The following is a 26,988-nucleotide window of genomic DNA, read 5'->3' as shown; positions in this document are numbered from 1 at the left end:
CTCCCGATGTCCGTTCTTGGAACCCCTGGGATATATTGATTAGCGGATGGAGTTTTGCTGCATCGTTGAGCTGTGCCTGGAAGACCTTGACCGCCCTGCCCTGTCTGCTCTGTCTTCCATAACGATCCATCAATGTCATGTCATGACACTCATGGAACAGCCCGGCGAGCCACAGAGTAGACTTATTTCTTACCCCAGCTTGGCCCCTGAAGCTATCATCTGCCCACACTCATGGCTTCTATAAATCATATATCCCCGAGCATCTTCCACCGCTTCGAGAACAACCCTTGTCTTCTTGGCCTTGACCGTCTAATCAATCTTTACCTTACTGTACCCTAATGCATAAGCCCATAAGCCATCACCTAACGCCTCATATCTTTTGCATCACTCAACATTTGTCTCGTCCGTCTTCCACAGTGACCGCTTTATTAAAAGCTGACTTGATACCCCCTCAGAACTCACGCGACTAGCATTCCATCAGTTCATTCACCAAGTTGCGCGTCTCGTCCACAGCAGTCTCGAAATTCCTCCTGGACATGCGGTACTCGCCAAACTAGCCCACAACTCTCCTAGCGATACTAAACCAACATCTGGTTTCTTCAATATCCTCACGTTATCGATTTGTGTGTTGTCCAAGTGCTGGCTTCCACGGCGGGTCGACTATTCTCAAATCATCCCATCCCATCTCGCTCATCCTAGTCTCATCGGACCACAATACCCCGGCTTGGACATCCCGCCAGATCGGTCACTTTATTGCTTGATCACGCCCTGAGCTCTGGCTGCGTATTCGGTTTCGACAACCATCTAAATACATATCGCATCCTCGACAAGCTTCGTAACCTCAAAATTCGTATTTGTTTTCGCTACCGATCTTTGCACAGCTCTATTCGACATCTGGCTTGGCTCCCTATCTGGTATTCAATCATCTTAACGATCGAGCTGTCGCATAAGCTCGATCCCGACCGGGCTTGGCTACAATGTTCCTGCATGCTGGAGCTAGCTTACACGGCCACGAATATTCAACAAGTCGTCCATCAACACAAGGACACCAAGGTCCATTGCCTTTCCTTCGCTCTGCGCTTCGACGCCAATCTGATGGTGACAGGACTGCAAGGCCCATGTCCGCAGTTATAACATCATCATCATCGCCCTCACCCCAACCTCGACCCGTATCATATCATGAGAAGATTCCCTCAATAACGACCGTGACACCTATACGTCGCACCTCTCGACCAAGGCCAGTATCCGAGTACATGCCTCGGCGGGATCTATCTGTTCGTTTCCGCGACCCTGAAACCGATGATGAATTGCCGTCCTCAGAGGTTCAGAGTGAAGATGAAGGTTCAGCTGCTTGCTCGGATGTTAGCGACCTGAGTGACTCTTCTACGACACCAAGGAGGAGAAGGAGAAAGCGCACTTTTAGAAAATCGACACAATTTCTTCTCGCACACCCTGCTCCTCGACCAGGAGCCAGACAACGTCGACTAGTCCAGCGTCCCAGACTGCTCCTCCAATTACAGGAACTTGGCGAGAAGCGCCCCGTACCTGCCTTCGACGTAGTGCCATCCAGCCTCATCACTGGCTCTCAGATAGTACCTCGAATGGCGAAACGTTGCCCACGCCTGTTTCGAACCAAACCAGCACTTGGTGCTAACGATCTTCTCATTGTCCGCAGCGAGGACTATGGCACACCAGCATCTCCTGGATCGCTGGATGCCGAAGATTCCCTTGACCAAAGGGATGTTGTTGCTGTGGTTAGCCCTCTTCCGCAAATGGGCGACGAGTCGGCTGAGATTGTAATGGAGGATGGATCTACCTGGGAATCGAGCTTAATGTCTAATGGCTCATACGAATTCATCGGAGTCGATGAGCGAGGGCGGATCAGTACGGCACGATGGGTTAAGAAAACATCAACACCAACGTTCCCCATGACCAGGGTTAATGGCGAACCAACGCCACCTTCTAGTCCGTTGCCAGCAGAAGTCAAGTGGACTTTCAGTATGATACACCCTGATACACGAAGGCACCCTATTATGGGCTCTCTCATGTCGAACACGCTGGACGTTTTCGACACCTATAATACCATGTCGACCTCAAGTGGCCGTTATCCCCCCACACGAAACACACCGATAGATTGCAAGCTGGCTAGCGACTGGATCGTATCCAATCCGCCCGAAATCCAATCGCGATTAACAAAAGTCGTACCAGATGACATCAAGCTGCTGATGGTCGCGACGGCATCCTGGGTCAATCTTCGACAAAGTGAATGGTCAGCATCAGGAATCTGCAGGGGGCCAAGCACATCACAAAAACGCACACTTAGCAATGGCAGCCAGCAGAGAGCTCAGACATTTCCTGTTCGGCCAAGTCTTCCTCTGTTTAACCCTTCGCACCAATTACCACGCATCAACACGAGCCCAGCTAGCAGTTCGTTGGACAGTTCCTCATCGGATATGCCCTCTCGACGAAAATCAGTCTCCAACAATGCTGGATTTGTCAAGAGGTTCGTGGTACCTCGTGCTAGTGAGGATGGGAGACCGCCTCTGGAGTCACTCGATATCAAGTCAGACAGACCACCGACAAGACGTGTGAGCATCAGCATGCGCAACTTTGCAGATAAAATCTTCAGGCGCAGAAGTAATTCCCATGCCCAGGTGGAGGATGCATTTCATCCCAAATAGTGTATTATTAGTATTAGTTTTATTATTATACCCATGACTGCCGATGTATTAATACATTTAGCGTGTTGTTGAACTAATAGTTCTATCAATCACATTGTTACATTTTGCCTGGCTACTATGTAGACGTGAGAAAGTACAGAATTCAAGTTGTCAAGGGTATTCCTATCCGCAACTTTTAATCCCCGATATTCCCATCGGGGATCTGAGCCGCGAAGCACAGCGAAGTGGAGCCAGACTTCATCTTTGGGAGTGGAAGTTCTTTAAGAACGACCTGTCTACTAAGCGAGTGGAGACTCGGGTTGAGTTTGGTTACCGGATTCAGAGACTGGCAGGTATGTTCGCTGCGGAAAGTTATTTTGGGACAAGAATTTGATCATGTTACTGATATTTGCCAATGACAAGGTACTAGGCAGAGATGTATGTACGTAGCCAAAAGTGTGATCATAGCAAATATGAGTATGTAGGGGACCTGGGTAGTTGGGTTATCTTAGGTAAAGGAGCTTGCGTGTTTGGCCAAGAGGAGGCGGAGGAACCCTAGCAGACGTTTCACTGGCAGTGGCAATGTAAGGTACGTATATGAAAGAAGGTAAGTAAGCATGCTCTTTATTGAACCCTCATTACGCGTTGACGTAGATGACAACCCTGCCCCGCTGCCTTGAGCAAAGTACTGTTTGTGATAGTGTTGACTTGTCCATTCATTCAATTTCGACCTACGTAGAACTACCATGTGTTAGAGGTAAACCAGCAAAGTGAAACCGACAGGCCGCAAATGCAAGTAGCCGATACTCACCAAAGTAACATGCTCGTACTTTGGATTAACCGCCGTTGCAGTATCCATAAGATTAGGGAACAAAACGTCTACAAATAGAACACCTCAAATTAGAGCTATGTTGGAAATATAGAGCTTCACATACCAATTCTGGGGTTATGTCAACTGTTTTGTCTGCTGCAACCCTGAATGGCCGTTGTAAACAAGGATAATCACTTCCTGTATATTGCCTTTAACGTGATAAAGTGATTATATTTGAAGGGGAAACAGCTCAATATAGCACCGAGAACTTGGCCTGGTATGTAATAGGTAACCTACCTACCTACTAGGCAGGCAGGTATCTGCCATATCACCAGATTGAAAAGGCAGAGATCTTTCTATACGATGTCAACTTTCCAACAAAAGAATCTGAGTTTGATACAAGTTTATGAGAATACCCAGGTATGCCTACCTACCTATCTACCTATCGATAAGACTAATAGTTGTGTTCTATTTGGTCCAACCAGGTAGCTTCCATACATAGTAGCATAGCAAGAGCCGCTACCACTAGCAGCAGGTATGCAATTGCCCCGGAAAAGAAAACTGGACCCTGACCTACCTGCTACCCTTACGAGGGAAGGGGTATCTTAGGTGTACCCGCCAGGCTACTACTGCTGGCATCATCCATCCATCCCATCCCGCGTCCATCATCACCTGCGTGCGGAACAGTCGCCAGCCCGCTTCATAATATTTCCAATTCCTCCCCTCTTCGACTTTTCGCCTTTGCATTTGCAAACATTTACTTCGTTTATGGCCAGGTCGCCGCAAATTCTCCGCACCATTGACTGCATACTTCTAACTTGGAATAAGCAATAAGCTCAATGCGCGTCCGCATCTCTTCGCCCCGCCTTGCGATTGAATAATCAATAAACGTTGAGCTTCTAGCTGCATCACGCCCAGAGCAAAGCTGAGCTCCGCTGAACCCTCGATTCGATTGTACAAGCTGGGTAACGAACCACGCCGACATTTCTGCATTCTGCTATCCTTCTCCGATAAACGTGTCATTCGACTACTGACAACTGCGCCTGCACACACATCATCTGTCCACTATGGACGAGAACATCGGACCTCGCCCATCGGGTCATGCTTCCATGCCACCAACAGCTAATTCCAGCTTGCTGGCAAACTTCCTACCATACGAGCCCATCTCACGAGCCACGTCGCCTGGCATTCCTTATCCCAAGACTGGCACCGACGAAGATGATAAGAAACGTTATCGGGCCCGAACCTTTGCCTACTTTTCGCAGCTTCCATTCGAGGTGGAAGAGGAGGCACAGCGCGATGCCGCTCTCCAGGGAATTCTAAAGCAACTATACATTGCTGTTCGAGCTGAAGACTTCTCTCCGGGCGCTCTCCATTGGACGAAGGAGCTCCAGGGATGGCTCACTCTCAAGTTTGAGATGACCAGGGAACAGAGGGCAAAGCTAGCCAAGCTCTATTACTCTCTTGCACTGGCTCCAGGCTTAGATGCGACAGCCTCTGATCGCTTCTTGCGCATGGTCTTGTCTCTGACAAGGTAAGTCCAGCACGCAGATACACAAACATAAATTGACATTTTGCAGGAAAAACCATTACCTAAAGCCAGGTGAGGATCTTGTTCTCGAATGGAGACCCTTGTGGAACGAAATCAAAGCGTGGGTTCTACCCTCAGAGGTCCCAGCCCATCAGAGCAACCGCAAACGTTCAGCGAAGCAACTACTCAAGCTCTGCACCCATGCCCACACATACTTCGACCCCTCCGAGCGCCGGGCTATGTTGGAAGAGTTTTTGCCTTTCTTCAGCGTCAACGAGTTGCCAAACGCATTCATCGTCGCAGGCGTTCTGAATGCTCTGCTGCCAAGTCATCCTGCCCCTATCAACGAACCTCAGTCACAGCCAGCTGATATTTTCCCTACACTTTTCCATCTATGGTCGATAATAAATCGATCCAAGGCTTTTGATATCTTCTTCATCGACTTGCTGTCCCGTATCGCCAGAGATCATATAGCCTGCTCCTATGTTCCATTCGGTAGCCATGGCATCTTTTCTAAAGACCAGTCCGACCTCATTTTCACGGCCATTCTCAGACTCACACAGATTCCTGTGGGCCAGGCCAATTCTCCGTACACGCCTCTCGACTATCTTTCGGGTGCTGGTATATACGTGGAGAAAGATAAGAAGAAATACCCAGTAGCTTACATGATCTCCCGTTTGATTGTGAGCTCCTTGTCTCCAGCTTGCTTGAAGAATGAAGACTCGATTATATCTCATTTGGAGGGATTCATGGAGTCTATTGACACCTTCTTCCATCCCTCGAACCAGGGTTCGTGGACCACGATGCTTGGTCAATTAACCCTTTACCTTACCGAGGCGTTCGTCTCACGATGGAATCGCGAGCAAAGCGGTGAGTTGGATCTTCCAGAGGAACGCAAGATCAACGATGAGTTGAAGAGGCGCTTTGTAATGGCGCTCAAAGAAGTGACTTTCATGGGACTGTTTTCGAAGAGCAGCCGAGTCTCGTATTACTACTACAGTGCTTTGCAAGGTCTTGCCTATCTTGAGCCTGACCTGGTGCTACCAGGGGCACTACAACGCTTTTACCCCAGTCTTCAGGGACTAGTGGAGGTGCACAGAACCACGTCAAGCTTGAACGGATTGCAGATGATTGCCAATGTCATGTCCAAGAACAAGGGATACAGATGTCATATCACTGCTCTTCTGGCGCTCGCCCTTCCAGGCATCGATGCAAACGATTTAAACAAAACCCAATACACTCTCAACTTCATCCAAAGTGTTGCTTACAGCATTCCTATGGTACCCTTGGTCAAGGAAGGTAGTCATATACATGATACCGCATTAGCTATGGAGTGGGTTCAGGGCCAGATGGATCGCATGGAGCGTGAGGGTCAAAATGTAAAGTTTGACTACAAGAACGAGCTTAGTGATGAAGATGAGGCCAATATCCTGAGGTCCTCGACTACTGGGTTTGGCGAGTTCATCTTAACTTTGCTAGGAAAAGTGTTTACTCTGCTTGAGAACCTGCCCGATGCCAACCAAGTTCGAGGAGGAACTCCTGAGGACAATGTCATTAATGCTTTGCCGGCTGCGTTATCGCCGATCTTCGCCTCGTTGTCACCTGAGCTCTTTGACATGGCCCTTGATAAGGTGGCCACCTTTGTGTCGAGCCATGTGGTTCACCAAGCCCGAGATGCGATGGCGTGGATCTTGAATGCGCTCTGCAAGGTCAACCCTGAGAAGACTCTCAAGGTCTTCATTCCCATGCTAGTTGTCAACATCCGCAACGAAATTGACTACAACAACGCCGCATCTGATCGAAGCAGTGGAACGGACTACCTCCCCAGAGATCGAGCCCTGGTTTGGTATGTCAGCATGTTGGCCATGGCTGTTGTGCACGTGGGCAGTGAGGTGTTGAAGTACAGGGACGAACTTCTCGGTATTGCCGACTACATGCAAGAGAAATGCCGTGGCTTGCCTACCATCCTGATCTCCAATTATATACATCATCTTCTCCTGAACTTGACCCACACCTACCCCATTGACCATGCTTTGTATGAGCCTGAGGTCATTCAGCGTGGACTCGACGTCGATGATTGGGGAAAGACCACTGCTCCGGCAGACCTCAGCATTCGATGGCATCAACCCTCGCCAGCTGAGATTGACTTTGCTGTTGAACTATTTGCATCCCAGACCAAATCTGCCAAAGACCAACTTGAGCTCCTAATGAGCGATAACCCACCTGTAAGCAGGACGGGCAAGAACAAGGAGTGGTCAGATGAGGTCTCTCGCCTCATGCAGCAAATCCGACTTGTTACATCCGGCATGGCCACCATGTTTGACCCTGAGCGTGCCGCGGGCATCATGACCGGCAATACCGAGGACGATCACGATGTGGCTCGCGAGGATGATGATGAGATGATGATTGACGAAGACCCCCTTGCGGAAGTCGCGGAAGACGAAGAACTGCGTCCGCAATTTCGCTACAAAGCAGGATATGCGCTCAAATTCAGCGACCCTGCCTATAGCCGAATTCATGACCTACGAGAAGAACTGGGCCATCTACTGACTAAAACCCACTCTTTCCTGAACGAAAATCAAGAAGATGATGTGAACTCCTTCACTGCTCTGTATGCTGCCTATCGTACCTGGATTACCGATGTTGGCATTGAGCGTTCTGCCCATCCTCTCGAAAGGCATGTGCGACTGTACAAATCTGACATTGCCGCTTTCAAGATCAAAGGTCTTAGAAAAGTTTATCCTCGTCCCCTTCTCATTAAACGTGCCGAGGCGTATCAGCTTTTGCGCCGTAAGCACAATGCTTCTTCGAGACAGAAGAGCGAGTTGGACAAGCGACTTTTACTTGATCTTGCAGAGTCGAGTCTTTCAATCTATGCTGACGTACGACGAGTTGCGCAGAGTGCCCAGGACTCATCGCTCAAATCGCTTATTGGCAGCAAGCCGCTGGTGATTCCTGTTATTCTGGAACGTCTCAGGAAAGCACTCGATGCGAACGACCATGACAGAATTAAAGGAGGCATGTATACGTTGTTGTTCACGTCTCTCCTGAGAACTCTTGTCAAGGATTGGCGATTTGCTCCTGAAGCTATGCGCTTGTACATCGAGACTGCAGGTATCGACAAACCTTCGATTCAGAACCTGGGCTCATCAGCTCTATATACGCTCATCGACTTTGGCAAGCCCTTCGAGCGTATGATAATTGTTAACGATGAGCTGGTAGATACAATCAAACCTACCGCTGATGTGTCAGCGGCTATCGAAAGCCGGCACCAGTTCATTCTGCAACGCCGAACAAGGGTCGAGAAGTCCAAGGCCAGTCTAGGGCTGGAGCTGACGCAACGTGCCAAGGGTGCTCACTGGAAGATAGCCACCCGTTGTGCAGTCTTTGCCACCAACTTGTGCCTTCGATTCCATACTGTGGCACCTCCTGAGTTTATCGATCTTGTCGCTCAAGGCACAAACGATCCTCATCCTAGCCTCCGTGGCTACTACTTGAGCGCGTTCACTTCTGTTTTTACGGCAGTGGATATGAGGGCTGTCTACGGTCATGACTACCGTAACTACCTTCTTGAAAAGGAAGTAGGTGATAGAAACCGTGTTCAGGTTGCTGTTGAAAAGGGTGACACTGAGTTCACCTACAACTTCCTTGAAGCTTTCAAGCAACCTGAAGGGGCTTCATATATGGTCGACGCTGATCACCCTGGTTGGCTTGTATGGGGCAAGAAGTTTACGGCTTACCGTGCAAAGCCACTTCCTTTCAACGCCTACGACGAAGTTGAAAGCGCGTTGCGCGATCAGATGGGACAGATACTGAACCGCGACTGGCTGTCTGAGTGCTTCAGCTACCTAAAGCAGGAACCACGAGACACGACTACGGACAGGTTTCGCATGAGTAACGTGTATCTGTTGATGCATGTCTTCGACTTGATGCACTATGGGAAAACAGCAATCACACTTGATGATGTCAAGGAGCTGGTCAAGGAAGTTTTTGGTGATGGTAACGACAAGCACCAGCACAGAGCAACGTCCGAAATCATTGGTGCTTTGCTCGCAGGCTCTAGCGACGACCCGCCGGAAATTCGCAACCTTGTCTGGGAGTATGCTGCGCCATTCATGCTCAAGATCTTCGCCGACGATTTGACCCCTGATAACCTGCAGTACTGGCTCACATGTCTTCATCTCGTGCTCGATTCTAAAGATCCTCGCCGGTCTCACGAAATTGTTGACACACTAAGGGCTTTCAGACTTGACATGACGTCTAATGCAGCTTTTAAGGAATCATCAAAGGTGCAGCTACTTGAATTTATTGTTGCAGATGGCGGTTGGCACTTCCGACATGACCAGCCTATTCTCGACGATTTTCTTGCTCACATTGACCATCCCTACAAGGCAGTTCGCGAAGCCATTGGTCGAGTGCTGTCGGTCATCTACAAGACTCGATACCATGAGTCATTTGAGAATGTGAGCAAACTTTTGGAGCAGAATAAGGCTGCTTCGACAACTGGTATCAGACCCTATCAACCAACAGAAGAGTTTGCAGCAACTATCAAGGACGTCTTTAGCCGACTTGAAAAATGGCGCCATGAAAGAACACCGGGCCAGCAGACACCCAGCTCGTATACCTCAGGCTCCAAGACTGTTCTCATGTGGTTAGACTGTACACTTTCGTCTCATGAATGTATCCAGCTTGTACCTTTCTTCCCTACCCCTTTCATGGAAGAATTGCTGCATATGATGGACGTCAAGGAAGACCCTGAGCTCATGAGACTTGCGTATCATGTTTACCGCCATCTACCAAACATCCCTTTCCGGGATGGTGAGGACGCGGAATTCATCGATGCACTCATTCGCATTGGCAAGACGTCGACCAGCTGGCATCAAAGGCTGCGCGCCTTAGTAAACATGCAAGTCATTTACTTTAGACGCATCTTTCTCACACGAAGCGCCCAAAGGGAGGCACTCTTTACCGCTGTGTCTGATATGCTAGGAGACCCTCAACTTGAGGTGCGTTCGTGCGCGTCAACGACACTGGCTGGCATGATTCGCTGCTCGCCGCGTCGTATTCGAGATCCAACAATTGCACACCTCAAGGCTCGTTTCGAGGATGAATTGGAGCGTAACCCAATGCCGAAACGTAACCGCCATCTCGCTGGGACAGATACCCCGGTTGACATCCATAAGCAAATCACGCGACGTCATGCAGCAATACTTGGGTTGGGTGCCTTGATTGAGGCGTTCCCTTATGCCACTCCTCCGCCTGAATGGATGCCAGAAGTGCTAGCAATGCTGGCTCGCAAGGCAGCTGCCGATCCTGGGGTTGTGGGCAAAGCGACCAAGACAATTCTTAGCGAGTTCAAGAAGACAAGACAAGACAGTTGGACCGTTGACCAAAAGGTTTGTTCATGCCACCTCATTGCAAAACAGTCACCTACGTAAAGATTTCGCTAACAATTGATTAGTATTTTACTTCCGAACAGCTGGAGGACCTTGAAGGAGTACTCTGGAAGAGTTACTTTGCCTAATGGAAGCGAATCAGGCAGGGCTGTGTTCAGCCTCGGTCTTTTCAAATTGTCCCGGTGACAAATATGGCATGCAAGAGTAATTGTGTGCCGCTTAACAAGGAATTTGCAACGGGTGTCATGAATAAAACGAGGATGCCATGGGACTGTGGTCTCTAAGCCGATTGAATGGATGGCATATTAGATAGACCTTGTGCACAAGATTATGGTTATTTCAGTAGAGGGACTGCAAACCTTTGACACGGCAGTCAATACTATCCGCGCAGTCAGGGAAAGAATCCCAGAGCGAAAGAAGGATCCAATAAGTCAAACAAGAAAGAGCACGCTTCTTCGTAACGTCGCTGTCATAGAAAAAATGAACGAATATTTACAATTTGCAAAGCCTAATCGCTGGATACCTGTGTCCTGATCCTAATGTACATTAGGTAGTTGTAATAACGCAAACCTCAACTTCAAGGGTAATGCAAGCCCAAATATGAGATCAAGCCTAGCGCTAACGATGAGTCTGAATTCATGAAATTATTTGCAGGGCGTTGATCGTATCAGAATAATGTCAACGTTGCGATTTGACCTTCATAACGGAGCCTTGTGATTGGTTCAAAGTCATATACAGACAAGGAGCGGTAACCTGATACCCTCCCTACCCAGATCCTTCGATGCCCACCCATCCCAATGAGGGGATGATCTATCCAACGTCTTCCTCTCTCCACTGCTTGAATTGGAAGAATTGGACGACTGACCCTACCAATCATCACGACGGTCATAGAAACCAGCAAATAGAACCACACGTATTTTACTAACAGTGACGATATGGCAGAATTCGGGTTGCAACAAGAAATGAAGTCCAGAGTGAAGCCTCGTCTTGTCATTCATGGAGGAGCGGGCAACATTCATCCCGACACTTATCCTCCGGAGAAGTTCCAAGCTTATCGCAAAGCCCTCGTTGAAATCGTGAGCTTATATCTCAAGACCAAAGCAGCAGTCGCTGACTGTCATCTCATAGGTTACAAGAACTGACCAATATATGAGAAGACAAGATGAAGCCGCTTCAGAAAAGTCACACAGGAAGTTCCCTTCAGCCTTGGAAACAGCAACCTACGCTGTCCGTCTCCTTGAGAACAGTCCACTGTTTAATAGTGGCCATGGAGCTGTCTTTACGCGCGACGGGTTCAATGAGCTAGAAGCTTCGGTGATGGTATCTCGTGGCCACAAGAAGCAAGGTGTAGGCGTTATGGGCCTCCGCCATGTAAAGAATCCCATCCTTCTGGCCCGCGCGATGCTTGAGCATGGGGAAGACGATCTCGAACCACGACCTCAGGATATCAGCTCCGGCAGATTGAAAATCCCGTCTGCACAAGGTCATGTACAGCTTCATGGCGAAGCAGCAGAACAGCTGGCGGGACAATATGGGTTGGAGTTGGTCGACCAGAGTTATTTTTACACTCAACATCGCTGGGATGAGCATATCCGAGGACTGGAGAGAGAGCAGACAGGCCATGGCCAAGCAACGTGGAGCGTAGATGAGTATGTCTCTCAGGGTACTTGCGGAGCTGTTGCCCTTGACCAGGATGGTGTCATCTGCGCTGCGACAAGTACAGGAGGCCTTACAAACAAGCTGACCGGGCGTATTGGTGATACACCTACCATTGGGGCGGGTTTCTGGGCTGAGGAATGGACTGAAGATGGTGATCCGACAGGGCCATCGACGTGGGACCGCTTGAAAGATAGTGTGAGTCAGTCAGGCCCATGCCTCATACTCGGCAATGCCTTCAGAGGGGCGTTGACAGATTTCCTGCCTACTCCCGCTATGTACACTCCTTTCGGTGCAGATACATACAGTACGAGGTCCTTTGGGGGGTCTGGTACTGGCAACGGCGACTCGTTCCTGAGAACAAATGCTCTGCGAACAGTTGCAGCTATCGCAAGATGGAGGCCAGAATCGGGAGCAAAGGCTGTATCCCGTGTTGCAGGTCGAGGTGGGGAGTTACAGAGGAACGCAGGGGATAGATGGCAGCGGACGGGAGAGGGCCAAGGTGGTATCATCGGTATCGAAAGCGTTGTGGTTCGCGATGCTAGCGGCCACATAGTCGAGACTCGATCTGATATTCTGATGGACTTGAACTGTGGCGGTATGTTTCGTGCGTGGATCGATGGCAAGGGAAAGCCTCAGGTGAGTATATTTAGCAATGAGCCATAGGTTAGCAGACGGAGGCAACGTAAAGTGAGCATAGATAGAGTGGAACAGGGAATGTCATTTATATTCGTTCTGTACCCAACCCGCGGTAAATCAGAGCATAAATAGCTCAGCAGTAGGAGGTTTTCCGTCTCCCCTTCGCCTTTTTGAACCTGCTGATCCTATGCGCACCCCTAAAACTCCCCTCCGTCTCATTGGGAAATCGTACACAGCGCGCTCTCTATCTCTCTCTCTCTCTCTTTCCCCTTGTTCAGAAATGATCAGTCCATAGTCGCAAGAAGTATGGCAACTCCATCGCTAAGCCAGAATCCGCCTTCCGATAACCCCTCCCAATGTCTTACTCTATTATACATGGAACGCCGGCCCGATGCGAATTGAAGCAATTAAATGTCAGCCAGTCGTTGTTCGTGGTGGTAATGAAATACAAGAGGCCCAGCTCTTGAAGAGCTTGGCCCGCATAATTGTTGTGTGATGGTCGTGATGGTGGAGTTGAGAGTGGGGGAGTCGAAGATTGTTTCGTTGTATCACCGTTGATCGATCGTGATGGTTCATTTCGTCAAAACTTGGTTCACAGAGTGGCTTCCTGGGGAGGAGGCTGAGGAGCTTCTAGCTTAGTGCTGCCGGCAAGCATTTTGGAGAAACCGATACCGACACCCTCGATGACGGCGAGAAGAACGGCACAACCGATGGCACCGTTCCGTGCAGCCTTGTAACCACCTCGAATGGCGAGAGAACCGCCGGTGAAGAAGCCGGCAATGATGGCGTTGTAAGGGTCCTCCTTCTGGCGCACGCCCTTAACGGCGCAGTCGAATGTCGAGAAAAGACCACCCCAAACACCGAAGTTACCACCTAGAACTGGAGCGCGCATCTTAATGGCTGTGATGGCGCCAATGCGTCGCTCGCCGTAGGGAGAGTTGCGGAAACCCTTGATACCGTGCCAGATAGTACCACCGATGGCCTAGTAAGGAGGACAATGTCAGTTACATGTCTCGTCGTATTTTATTTTATGGTGCTTTTTTGTCATTGTGCTGGATCCCAGCTTTAGCATCAAGGTAAACTTACACCCATGCAGAAAGCACCGCCAAAGTCATTGAGAATGACATAGGGGCAGGGGTCTCGTCCGTGATCCATGTTTTATTATTTGTATTAGAGATATAACCGCAGGGGAGGGGAGGGCGATGTGAGGCTCGTGAGGACGATGAAAATTGTGAGGCCGCTGCAAAAGGTTACCGGACCTTGAATCGCAGCGAGTGTTTTTTTCGGGATCGGCCGGAGATTATCCGATCAAAGTATCGATAACGATTTAGGTCAACCCGTCTTCGGCTGACTCGAAGCTTCCATTTGTATTTTCTAAGGTGCGCCAACCGTCAACTATTGATCATGTTTCAGAAGTATATACATTTTATCAGTCAAGACAGTTTTATAGCTACTGGATGTCTCTGATTATATCGAGACCATTTTTTGCACATTCAGTGATTCTCAACGTCATACCTCACCAGGGCTGTTTCGGTTTGTCCCACTAACCCCGGATCCATTCCTGGCCGAGAGCGGAGCTTAACCTCCAAACAACCAAGTCAAGTTCGCCGAACATTACAGATACCAGGAATGCTTCAGATACTTATTGTACAAACAAACTAATGTGTGACTTTATGCAACATCAAAGGCACGAGAGGTGTAAGAGAGAATATTTTGTAGTTAAATGTCAAGAAGTCATTGCTTTAGTAATCCAGGATGTGTTGAGCTTGAGAAGAGTGTAAGTGACCTTTTGGAACTCGACTGTAAACGTTGAACCGCCCCCGTAGTATGCTCAAAACGTAATCAAAATTTCCTAATATTTATTAGCCACTTGTATTCAACTAAATTTCTTCGGATACCTGGCGAGAATCCAATGGCTGATGCACGAGGTTGTAGACATTGGGACATCCGAATAAATGGACACGATCTACCCTGTATAATCACTCACAAGACACTATATGGGAAGCCCAAAACACATAGTATTATCTTTTTGAGCCTTCGTCTACCATGAACTATCGTGATTTGATATGGATTATGCACAGTCAGATCATGCTATTCAACTGAACCATCAGCGTAGGATGCTCATGGATCATGGAATCACATCCCAGCAGTGACCCATCTATGAGACGTACCAGACATCCTCTCCATGATATGTGCTACCTAAACACTTGGAGATAGATACTTCAGGATACAAAGGCCAAGTCCAACAACCAGTACTCTAGGAACCACTGGTTAGAACGACACCTTGTGTATGGCGTGAACTCTGGAAGCTCACGGACACGGCAGGAGTCTGGAGCTGTAAGCAGGGGCCATTTTCACGATCCGGCTGCGATCACAGCCAAGCTTCAAAGACTACGTTTCCTTGATGTCAAGAAAAAACACCGGCCTCCATCCACTACCTCCTGAGTTGACCACTCCGAGGCTCAATCACACTGCCGTCCTCTAGCTCGCGGGGTTTGAGTCGTGCGGTGGTGGCAGTAGTGACGGCGACAAGACCGGCCAAGTATTAGGCAAAAGGAAAAATACGCTTCACCATGCGACATCTCGATCAGAAGACATCATGATTGAGGGGGCTCTTGATGAAATGGGTATTGCAACCCCTATCATATGACAGGTCAGACGAACGAAGGAGCAGCCTCGCCGGCAGCTTGGCTAGGTGATAGACATAAGCGAGTGGTTGGCTGAGCGGACACAATCGACAGTAGGGTTATGTCAGTTCATCCATCCATGCAGCCATGCCAGGCTTCTCGCAACGAGGTTCGTATCTGATTACCCAATTACTATCAAGAATGATTAGGCCTGACCCGTCCAAGGCTGGGGCCGATGGTCCGGAGCCTCGAGTCCTCGGATGCGATTGGATGCCGAGTTGGTGGAAACTAGAGACAAGGAAGACTGACGGGATTTGTTAGTTCATGGTGAAGTGACATGGTGGGTGGATAGTTGAAGAGAAACGAAACGAACAGCCCGAGAGTGCCGATGTACTTGGAAGATGGATTGTAAGTGTTAGTTGGCTTTTGATGAAACGACCAGTTTTGACGTTTATCAAGTTTTGAGTTGATGCACTATTAAAAGTCCAAGAGTGTTCATATTACTACATGGTATGTCCCTGCATTATGTCTTGTCTAGTTCAGAGATCATCGTCATAGTCAACGAAGTCGGAGGAAGTACGTGCACAGTCCAGCCGTGACCCCCACAACAGCTTCAGCATGGTCTGTCCATCACTTTAAGTTAAGGCTCACACTCACGGCGAGCTCGGGTTGGGTTGGGCCGTTGAGTGATGAATTGAAATCAATGCCGCTCAACACTATGAGGCCTTGTATCGCAGCCTGTAGATGAAACGGGCGGAGGCTGCGGAATGCCGAAGATCGCCATATAACTACCGTAAAGTAGTATCAGGCAATTGCCGTGGAATCCGAATAAACTTCCACAGATTACTACTATAACTACAGAGTAACGCCAGGGCTTACTTTGCCCGCAGCCTGGAAGGTTCCGTGAATAACCTCAATGAACTGAAACTGCCGATTGCACGTGGCTGTACACAGACTGGCGTCGTATGTACACGGGCGCATCTGCAGTGCAATGTTTTTCATCATCCTGTTGATATCTTCACTTTTGATGACGAAGAAAGACAGTCTTTGCATGAATGATGATGATGAATGTCCTCTCCCGCGCGCTTCCGCGTCTTGAAACAAGCTACCCGCAACCACTGACGTCTTTTGCGTTGGTACAGGATCTACGATAAGCGCAATTCCCAGACATGGCATATTTGTTCAACTGGGAGATCATGCATAATATCCTCAATTACACGTAAACACGTATGCTTTGCTGCAAGTAAACAAAAATTAGGGGACGTGAAACATCAACACCACTGAAACAAGGCACACAAAGAACGTCAACTTTGGACCGTTGATTCGTTGAGCCGGGTTTTGCCACAAACACACCAACCAAGTTGTGAAGTCATCATCCATTCCTGGCCCATGGTTTTTTTTTTGTCGTCCTCTTTTTTTCGCCTCCCCCTGAGCCTATGCATCTAGTTTTTTTCATGCCTGTAAACAAGAAAGGCTATATATGTCATTGGACTGATGATAAAACATCAACATTCAAAGGGCGGGCGGCAAATTGCACAGCATCATCCAGGGTCAAAGTTACAGCCAGATTTAGGTAATCGCGAACCAAAAGATCGTCATCATCATATGAACATGAACATGAATGAGAAATAGACCCTGGAACTCCGCGGCCGCCCGTAATACCAGCAAGGGCAGGGCTCAGACTCTACTGTCAGCAGTCAGCGAATTTGCGTTTACATGGATTGCAGCAACCCTGTGTTTGTTTCAGTGGCGGGCCCTTCTGGAAGACTCAGCCTCATCGCTTACTATATCAACATGACTGCCAAGACTCTCCAACACAAGGTGACTCATTTCTGATGCCATAATTCTGTCATCAGTAAAAGCGGAGGGAACAAGTATTGCGGTTGTACGGATAGAGGCGAAAAGGCCACATCAAGGACCGTTGACACTAGCCCAGCCAAAATTCCCTTCCGCTTAGACACTTCACACCGAGTCAATGCGTTGCTCAACTTAAATCCAAGCAATAATTAACCATGATGTGAATTCCCCCAGCTTGAAAGCAAGGGCCCATGTGTCGGTGAGACCGCGCTCTGACGAGCCTCATGGCCTAATCACCTCCAACATAATTTTACAAAATCAAAGGCGAAAAATACTGTGGAAATAAGTTGAGGCTGAGACTCCAGTGCCATTAATTAAATGCATGGACCACATCGGCATGGACCCATACAATACCAAAATGTTGGGTCCAGCTTGAAAGTGGATGCTGCCTGGACTGGAGTATCATATTTTTGAAAGGCCAGCTATTTTAAACATGCACTATGATAATTGGAGACTGCAGAATATGGAGACGACAAAGTGTTGTGTAGTATTTCAGCCTCGATCCAGAGGCTTCTATGTAGAGTAAGAGTAGTGCCGCCCAAGTAGAGGGTGAGAGAGTAAGAGTAGTAGAGTAGTAATATGTAGTAGTAGAAGATGTGTGTGTGTGTCTGTATCCACCACAGTAGATGGATGGAAAGCCGTAAAACCCATAATCGCATACCTCCAGATCCCATAAAAAACAGATAAAATAAATTCGCTTTTTCGCTTTCCCAAGTAATCCCGTGGCCCATAATGACAAAACTCCAGGCCTCCTGATATGTATACAGAGTAGAAATAAGGAAAAAATACAAGCCCAGTTTATGAGTTGTGTGAGACAAGGATATAGAACAGCCGTGAGATATCATTCAACGAAAGAGAAAGAAGCAGATGATATGTGCTGTAGGTATGGGTATCAAAAACAAATCATGAGTATGTAAAAGAAAAAGGAAAAAGGAGATTATGTCGAGGTTTGTTAAGTGTGAGTGAGTGAGTGAGTGGTGAGGTAAGACGATATGAGACGATATTTAGAAGCTGTTGCGGTCCATCTCAGATCGGGCGTTCTCGAGGTCTTCCTTGTGAAAGACAATGCCGCGACGCTTCCATCCTCCGCGTCGGATAAAGTTGTCGACGCTGTCAAGGGATCGCATAGGAGGTCGCTTGGGTGCGAGACCAGGTCTGGCAGTATAAGTAGCGCTGATAGAGGCAGGCTTTAGTGCTGAGGCGTGGCGAGAGAGACGACGCATCTCGAGGACTGAGACATTGTCACCCTCATCATCAGAGTCCTCAGACTGTGTAACTTCGGAGTCATCCTCCTCCTCCTCGTCAAAGGTCTGGATGCTTTGGATAGTAGATTCAGACCAACGAGACTTGGGCATCGGTGGTCGTGTTGATAATGTGGTGAAGAAGTAATCCTTGGGCTCGTTGCTTTGCTCGTCGACAGCATCCATTGGGCTTGCATGAGGAGGCAGAGCCATCTCTGTGGGCTGCTGAGTAGCGACATCCTGCTCGACAAACTCCTCCTCGTCGATAACCGCCTCCTCGGTACCGTAGAATACAGACTCGTGGTTGTCCATGCGCTTGAAAGGTCGTTCGTATAATCTTGGTGGTGCGTGGAAGGCGGGGTGTGAGGCGAGAGGGTCCATTTCAGGTCTTGAGGCGGTAGGCGTCCTGGCAGCTGGTGTTGAGAGGGCGGAGATTGTGGATGATGAGGATGATGATAGAGAGCAACCGGATGAGAGAGAAGATCCTGAGAAAGAGACCTTTCTGATGTGAAGGTCACGAGGACGAGACGACTTTCGTCTTTGGCCGAATCCGTGTAGAACATGCATGATGTCGATTGTGTGGTTGAGTAAGTAGCAGTGGTGGTGGTGGTGAATGAGTGATGAAAAGAGAGTATTATAATATGAATATGATATATAACACTCGTTGTTAGTTGATTGAGGCTACAAAGGCCTAGATGTTAAGTTGGTTGTTGGAAGTTAGAGCGAGGACCCGAGATGTCCGGGATGGGAGGTCAAGTCTATAAATAATGAGTGTGTGTGTATTCGTATTTCATCGTAACTTTAGAGTGCAAAGACCGCCCGGTACTATGAACGTCATTCACCGAACCGTCACAGCCGAAGTGGGTGGACATCCCTGTAACGCCCAGAAGATACAGTGGAGTCGGAGGGTAGGTAGGTACCTGGAGATGGGTGGAGCTAGTGGATGAAGACCTGATCTTGTCCCCTGGTCCTGTCTCTGGCTCTGTGCATTTTAGCAGATCTCCACTTGGATCTTGGACTTGGTCACCTCTTTTTTTTGCACACACTCTGAGAATCCCATCTCTCTCAAGACACGACAGGGGTGTGCATGTGTTCTGCTGATCAACGACCCCTGTCGTTTTTCACTCTTGCAGTGAATGTACCTTTTGGTACCTTACCCTTGGACTTGGAGAGAAGAGCCCTTGGAACGAAACATTTGCGACTATCGCCGAAACACCACGGCAAAAAATAAAAAATATTTTTGATACTACCTACTTATTCAAAGTTACGCCCGCCTCATTATTATTCTAATCAGATACTCCATTTGAAATGGGCACTTTTACTTTTTTCCCCTTATTTGTTTTTAAAAAATTCTTTCTTTCTTTTTTTTCATCCCAACATCTAATTCTCAGATTGGCATGGAAGTTATCGTAAGCCTCGCTTGGTTCTAGGCCCTTCGGCGTACCTGGTTACTGTGTTGGGTGCCTGTTCTATGACTGTTCCTGTTCCTGTGCCTGGTACCTTTTTTTGCTAGCCTACGCCTCAAAAGCCTCTTTTTGTTCAAGACAGGTCATCAGGTCCAGCGCCATTTGATAGTTCCCGATACTTTGTGGACGGTAACTTGCCGTAAAACCTCAACGTCCATCACCATCTTAACCCATTTCTCTCCCTTCAGCCTCTTTTCCCCATCGCCTGAGTCCGAGTGACTGCACCCCCCATCCCGTCTCATCCTTGTCACTGCGGAGGGTTTCCCCCAATGTGTCAGTGCCTGATTACACACAACCTACCTTGTCTCTCTGAATATGAGGTGAGGGAAAAAAAGCAAATAACCCTTGAGAATACAGGGGTCCGTGCCTGAAGATTCCGTGTCTGTCTTAATGGACCATATTCTCATTCGTTCCCAACTGCATCGCTCGATCCGTGTTATTGGAAGTCTGCATCTGAAGTGCAGGGCGGAGCTCCGTGAACTGTAGAAAAACAAAAAGCAAAAAGAATGTTTCTGAGCTCGAGCCTGAGTCTGAGTCTGAGCTTGATCGTGAGTCCCAACATTGTGGGAAGTATCATATCATAGGTACCTACAGAGTAGATAGTGGACAATTGTATGCAACCTGATTGCAGGCCAGATACAGCCGCTATGTGCTGTACTGAAGCCGATCATGTTGTCAATGATTAACATCAAACGTGGAATCATTGGCTTCTGAGTGGTTGGTAGATCTCATGTAATGTGTATGGCCGGTTGTTTCGTGTGTACGCCAGCGCAGATCTATTGCTGTAACGCATCCATCTGTCGTGGCTCCAGAGACAACTAACCTAGACGTCACCATCTGCACATCTTTCCACGACTTGAGTAACAGATCATCAGCACCAAAACACAATACGCGTACATAGAATACAGTTATCAAGATCGAGTAAAGAGGCGGCAACTCCCATGATCGATTGCAATAGACATCAAAAGTAACTCCGAGAGTCGACCAAAGGCTCAGCCAGGCTCCTCAACTGTCGGTTTGCGCGCCAGCCGAAAACTCTATTTACCGATACAGCACATATTGATACTTGATATCTTTCAGCTATGGATCGTGGGTTCCCTAGCCTCTGAGGCTACTGCAAGTAATCAATTTGAACCAACAAGCTAACTACCTAATTAACGAACTAACTAACTACCAACACCCACCATATCAGGATGGATGAGAAATAAAGGATCTATGTCTTCACCGCTGCTATACCGTTACTCCGCTTAGATTGTGTGATAACTCCCTTGCATCGAAGAGGCGGCGTCTTGGCGAACTACTGTTCTACAATAGCTAGTAATACTTCACTCTGTAAGCAGACAAGACGCAGGTACAACTGAGACCCAAAAAAAATGTGCTTTGTCCGCGATCACGTACTCAAGCCGTTTTGAGACAGCATCGTTATCTCTCGGGGATATCATCTGATCTGGCCTTGAGGACCCCCCCTTGTCGACATCTACAAGCTGAATCTGACATTCCGCGTCCCTTTTGCTTTTTGAAGATGGGATGTATCAAGATAATGCCCATGCCCACGCTACCGTGCGGCGTATGCAGAAGCAGACGCAGACCATACAGCCATCATCCAGACTTGTGATGCGAATCTCACCTGCATCGTGCATGACACTATCATGTGCGCTTTCCCCAGTACAAGGGAATCAACCGTGTCTTTGACATTTAGGCTAGTTTAATTGAATGTGGAATGATGGCGAGTCCAGGCCAAGTTGAAGCAATGTGAAGCAATTCACAGTTGCCATGGACGGACGGGACTGACCGCTACAAGCGCAGGCTGCTTACTACTACCCACCTGGTAACAGCTCCGATGGTTCATGTTCATCATCGCAGTTAATAAGGTAATAACGGGGAACTGCTTCACATGGTGAATCCGAAAACCCAAAAACCACGCAAGGAACCCTTTCAAGGCTCGTCACTGGTTGATTGAGCACTGGCGGTGAATCTGTTTGAACCCCTCATTCCACTTTTTCATTTTGCATTCACGATGGATGGATAAATGCACATGCACTTTTAATTACTGTCTGCTGTATCGGATGGACCATCTAGGTAAGTATCTACTGCTAGCACTGACGATCCAGGGTCTGGTCGTGGATACTTGTCTCGCCTGCCTGCCTGCCTGTCTGTCTATACGTACAAGTACACTCGTGTATCTTGTGTCTTCTCTTACTCTTGCCTACGAGCGATGACGATTATATGTGGACTGCCGGACTCGCTTCTTGTTCTCTGCGTCTTGGCAGTCTTGATAAACGAGATTAAAAAGAGGCTCGGCGCTGGTGTCCTCCTGGTCCTCCCGGCTCCGAACCGAATATTTACGGACACGATAACTGATTCTACTACAGTGATGGATCTTGGAGAAGAAATCACAGTAAAAAGGCTCCAGTCCGAATGGAAGGAAACGAGGAATCACAGTGACCCGAATCAAGGCAATTTCCCTCCATCCCACCTCCACTGTAGATCTCTCAACATTTCGGCACTTGGCTTGTTGGTGTTGCGGTGAATATTTTCGTCTTTTATTTATTTTTATTTTTTTGTTTTTCAATATGACCAGCCTTTCCTTGCATTTTTCGGACACGATAAAGCCCGAACTGGGTTTCCAGCTCTGTGGGAGTGGCGCTCTGACAGCTTGACAACCCCCTGTAGTCAAAGCCATTGGCTGTCATTAATTATCGTCGCCGACTCCGAGCGCGCCTTAGCGGAGAGTTGTCACAGAGCTGAAGCATTGCCGTAGCATTGGATCTGGGTTTTAGGCCTTCACTTTTTTCATTTTCTGTGTGTTTGCTTTTTCTTCGCGTATTTTATCAACTTTCAGGATCGGGCATCTCCTTGCTTGATCTTTCAATCTTGTGACGACCCGTAGACCTGGCTGTTACAGGATCGCCTCAGAAACCTGCAGTAGAGTTCAAAATAGAAGCGAAGCGAAAAAGAAAAACTTGTCTGCGTGACGGCCCAACTACTACGTGGTATGTAACTTGGTGATACTAATGTTAAAAAGCCAAGCCAGTTTGACAATTTTGGATGTACGGATAATGCATGATGAATTGGGACGGAAACAAAAACAAAAAAAGAAGTTTAAACATCCACATATCTACCTATCTAGGTACCTTGTAATAATACTTGTTTCTATTGACCCTTTGCCTTGGTTCTGCAGTGTTACATAAGGCAAGTCCTCCGGCTTCCAATAATATCCTGATATATGGTCATACATGCAATTAATTGATTGCAAATGTTACCGACACCACGGTCATCCATGAGCATATGTTCTAGACCCCAGATGCCATGCAGCAGCGGTCGTAAGCTGCAAACTGTCTCTATAAGCGGGCAATCAATATATTTTGTTAGTTCCCGTATTCTAACTTAGAGGGAACGGGCGTTGTTTGCTACTCAGCCTTTTGTATACGTTGCTGTAACTTAATTGGATCCCCAGTCGTTGGAACGAACCCAACGTTGCATTTCTTCGCAAACACAGCTCAGAAGAGGTCAGAAAACTTAATTGATTGCCGAGTTGGCAGGACATGGCTTGGCTGATCTTGGCACTGGTTAAACCAGATGACCTAAAGACAGGGCTCCCTGTCAAACTTTCCAAGAGAGCACTCGGTTGAGCCACTCACAAGCGAGTTTCCGTCTGATCACCAAGCAACTCGCAGAACCCATACTGGATGCTACCCTACAACAATGGAAGATGGGATGCTTGCTCACTCAGTATGGACTGCGCCTTGTTCGGCAGCTCGGATGACGGAAGTTATCGTGCGTTTATTCACACACGGACAACCAGAAAGGGAAAACGTGGTTTTTGAGTGCTGCAACTTGATACCTGCAGGTACAATCAGTACCTTGCAGCTCTACAACGGGCTCAACACCATCTTCTGGACCTGAAAGATCATCGTCGCCTCCGACCGCTTATTATTACCTGAAATAAGCATGGCCTCACTGATGTTCATCCGTCTATTGAACCATTATTGGCTGTAACCCCTCTTTAAGTCCGTGACCTCGGACCAACAACTGCCTTCATCTTGGACTCGATCTCTCTTCTTCCAACTATGAATGTCATCGTGCCCACTGGATGATGGATAGATCGAGAATTCGGCCGCCTTCTCCTGAATCGGTGTCATCACCTTTACACAACACTTTCATCATTGCTCATGTCCAAGATGCGAGAATCTCCTGACGATCACCAACTTAATGTCAAATGTCTCGCTTGACTTTGAAGCCGTCCAGTTCGCCGTCCAATTGATGATTACAGAAATCATCTTGATGCGGGGGGCTGGCATAGCGTGATGCTCTGGCCCTGTCCAGCTGCGCTACCTTAGCTGCCCTCATTATCGTAAGCTAAAAAACCACCACCATTTACATCTTTATTTCCTGATCAACATGACTACGCGTCGTCCCGTTCAATAGCTTGTCTCTTTGGCGTGCCTTTTAGCCTGCTCTAGTATCGCTAGCCTGAGCTCGTCGTTGTGATATCGTGACTTTTCAACCAATGCGACAGCCACTACAGCCACTTGTTGAGATGCTAAGCTGTGAGGGGACTTCATCTCGGTCTTGTAGCGTTCTCCGGATCGACGATGGGATGTCATGCCATATCATATCAGTCGAGGCGATCATCCATCATGATTTAGACACACATCAGCACCATGCCGAATCCCATGATAGTGCTGATATGTAATCAGAAATGCATTTACTACGTGTCTACTGCAAGCACTCACAATGACAGCCAGGCTAAGCCTTGCCCACGGACAAAGCGCACTCAAGACGGAGATTGCGACATGCAGGGGCTTTGTGTCAACGTGACTCGATGCAAGGGAGAAGGATAACCTGATCCTGCAGTAATTCAATGTTGGCCGTCGGCCAAGTAAGAATGTATTGTGCCTTGGAACTGTCAAGCGCAAATGAATCAAATGTCCCCCAGTGGTTGGTGCAGTAGGGTAGAGGGGTTGTGTGCACATACTAGTGCTTGCAGCAGTGCGCGATATTGCTGCGCTCCACGACTGGCATACACCTGCAAGTCTCAGAGATGCGAACTTTTGGAGTTTGCTTCTTGCTTGATGCGTCGACAGTCCACACATCCCGTCTTCCAACGTCCATCTGTTTCGAGTCTGTGAAACATGCCGCCCTCGAATAACCCAAAATCAAGATCGGAGTTCCATAGACTCATCGATGTTCGGCAAGTCTTTCGTGAGATGTCTTCACTTGAGTTTCGATCGCTATCCCGACAACTGTCTCTGATGTGCCGCTGACCGCTTGGCCGGGTCAGACACTGACGTTGCGGCTCGTCCCTGCAGCCTCAAACCACCACGACTACGCTCTCCCTTAATTGAAATGACAGAGGATCTGCACGTACGTACCGTACTTGAAGAAACGCGATATCAAAGACATGAGCCAAGGCGCGCCATCTTCAAAACACCCGAACGCCTTTGATGCCATCTACACATGGAACACAGCCCTCCTTGGCGACCCCTTGCTTCCGTAGTGTTTCAACAGCCGCAACGTTGAGATGATGGTCAGTAATGACGTCGACGAGGTCGTTATCATAGTTTTGCAATCCTCACAAGATGTCGATTTTGATCGCATCGATGATCGATTCAAGATCGTGATGCTTTCTTGTACATGCAAAGCAAGGGAGACAGTATAGCATCATCTACAGCAAGCCATCATTCTCACCAGGAAGTCGCTTCACACGCTTCTGCTCCCAGTCATCAAGGTCCTTGCCAGCAAGTCTCTGTTACAACATGTCAGTCTCTCAGATCACAAACAGCATTCTTTCCACCATTCCGAGCTTTGCACGACGTACGTAGTATTCCTCCTTCATGTCCACCTTCCTTGCAGATCGTCGCACGTTGAGCTCTTCATCCTTGGTCATCTGGCGGACCTTGCGGTCGTAGCGTTCATAGCGGACGGCAGTGGCTGGCGTGAGGACGAAGGAGCCGGCAACGATGACGGTGAGAAAGGGCAGGCCAAACATGAGGAAGGGGTGCTTGTTCATGAGGTTGCGGTACCGCATGCCGATACTGTTCATGTCGGCCGCGGACCGGAACTTTTTGCTTTGAAATGCCGGCATCGTGGGTCGATATCAGTCGTAATTTGCTGGTCGGTAGGGCCGATGGGTTCGGAGGGGAGAATCGGGAGCTCCGTGTTCTGACCGGGGCTGTCGGAGGTTGAGCGAGAAGCAAACAAAGCTTTGAATGGTGGCAGAAAGATTTCGTAAGTGGCGGTAGCTGCTGTGGAGATGTTTGTCGTGGTCACAATGGAAAGGATTGTCGTCTGATACCGTCTGGTCTGAGCGAAGTGTGGAGAGAAGGGTCTTTTGAGAATTGACCAAAGGAAGAGTTTTGATTTGATTGAGGGTGAAGTTCAATTCGGACGATGCGAATGAACTGACTCCATCGTCAACACCCCCACTTTTGCCGCTCCGAACGACTCATGGCTTGTGCGCGTTTACTTTTTGCCGGACCGAGACAGATTTCCGACTGTTTGGTCTAAGTCAAAAACAGTGACAGTGAAATTCAGGGTCCATTTTCATGCTCCACCATCTGGACAATCGCCTGTCTCGAACTTCATCAATTGCAATTGAGGCCAGCCTAGGGCCTTTCATTTGGCACTAGTTACGGCAAAATTTTATTCTCAGCCTCATATTGAGCAAAATAAGGGCTCAATTAGCTTCATGTATCGTCTTGTACCACGCCAAACGACGTGTACGAGCGTCTGAGCTCTTGGAAGCAGCCCCATCCATGTCTTGGAAATAAGACGACTCCATCACCCAAATGGTCCCTGAAAACTGTCAGGCATATCCTGGGGAACTAGTGACATCTCGAGGTCGGTTCGGGCTCCGTGAAGTCCCTTCACGATGCCCGATATTAAGCAAGACAGCCCGTGCTTCTTGAACTAAACACGCAACGTTTCTGCAGGCTCCGAAATGTTTTCGACAGGTGTTCCATTTTGCTTCTAGTCGACAACTGACTGGAGCCAGCGGAGTTGGTTACTTTGCCTTCTCAAAGCCTGGACCCTGTTTGTTGGGAATGACTAGTGTCACAATTGAACATTGGACTGCCAATGCTTGGACTTTAGCTCAACAGT

The 26,988-nt window shown here is 48.3% G+C and overlaps 6 protein-coding genes across 6 annotated transcripts; 3 read left to right on the top strand and 3 right to left on the bottom strand.

Annotated features, from left to right (window-relative positions):
* Nucleotides 1-977: 977 nt before the first annotated feature.
* Nucleotides 978-3,219, top strand: FGSG_06418 (uncharacterized protein; the record flags this gene model as incomplete). The annotated part of the gene is made up of 4 exons (XM_011326780.1): nucleotides 978-2,588; nucleotides 2,821-3,013; nucleotides 3,091-3,102; nucleotides 3,173-3,219. 4 exons carry the CDS (start codon nucleotides 978-980, stop codon nucleotides 3,217-3,219), a joined length of 1,863 nt encoding a protein of 620 aa, XP_011325082.1.
* A 1,319-nt stretch (nucleotides 3,220-4,538) lies between these two features.
* FGSG_06417 (uncharacterized protein) lies at nucleotides 4,539-10,526 on the top strand (the record flags this gene model as incomplete). Its single annotated transcript, XM_011326779.1, has 4 exons — nucleotides 4,539-5,005; nucleotides 5,052-7,792; nucleotides 7,895-10,398; nucleotides 10,464-10,526. 4 exons carry the CDS (start codon nucleotides 4,539-4,541, stop codon nucleotides 10,524-10,526), a joined length of 5,775 nt encoding a protein of 1,924 aa, XP_011325081.1.
* Nucleotides 10,527-11,333: 807 nt separating this feature from the next.
* On the top strand, nucleotides 11,334-12,867 carry FGSG_06416 (uncharacterized protein; the record flags this gene model as incomplete). The annotated part of the gene is made up of 3 exons (XM_011326778.1): nucleotides 11,334-11,474; nucleotides 11,527-12,693; nucleotides 12,826-12,867. 3 exons carry the CDS (start codon nucleotides 11,334-11,336, stop codon nucleotides 12,865-12,867), a joined length of 1,350 nt encoding a protein of 449 aa, XP_011325080.1.
* FGSG_06415 (uncharacterized protein) lies at nucleotides 11,802-13,914 on the bottom strand. The gene is made up of 2 exons (XM_011326777.1): nucleotides 13,780-13,914; nucleotides 11,802-13,675 (listed from the first exon to the last, which is right to left on the bottom strand). The coding sequence occupies exons 1-2, from the start codon at nucleotides 13,846-13,848 to the stop codon at nucleotides 13,286-13,288; spliced, it is 459 nt and encodes a 152-aa protein (XP_011325079.1). The 5' UTR covers nucleotides 13,849-13,914; the 3' UTR covers nucleotides 11,802-13,285.
* A 3,728-nt stretch (nucleotides 13,915-17,642) lies between these two features.
* On the bottom strand, nucleotides 17,643-19,007 carry FGSG_06414 (uncharacterized protein). Its single transcript, XM_011326776.1, has one exon. The coding sequence runs from the start codon at nucleotides 18,983-18,985 to the stop codon at nucleotides 18,182-18,184; it is 804 nt and encodes a 267-aa protein (XP_011325078.1). The 5' UTR covers nucleotides 18,986-19,007; the 3' UTR covers nucleotides 17,643-18,181.
* A 6,545-nt stretch (nucleotides 19,008-25,552) lies between these two features.
* On the bottom strand, nucleotides 25,553-25,972 carry FGSG_06413 (uncharacterized protein; the record flags this gene model as incomplete). The annotated part of the gene is made up of 2 exons (XM_011326775.1): nucleotides 25,553-25,633; nucleotides 25,706-25,972. 2 exons carry the CDS (start codon nucleotides 25,970-25,972, stop codon nucleotides 25,553-25,555), a joined length of 348 nt encoding a protein of 115 aa, XP_011325077.1.
* Between the last annotated feature and the right edge of the window lie 1,016 nt (nucleotides 25,973-26,988).

Source organism: Fusarium graminearum, chromosome 3 (assembly GCF_000240135.3).
Source record: "Fusarium graminearum PH-1 chromosome 3, whole genome shotgun sequence".
Taxonomy (NCBI): Eukaryota; Fungi; Ascomycota; class Sordariomycetes; order Hypocreales; family Nectriaceae; genus Fusarium; species Fusarium graminearum.
This window is presented reverse-complemented; position numbering and strand designations above follow the sequence as displayed.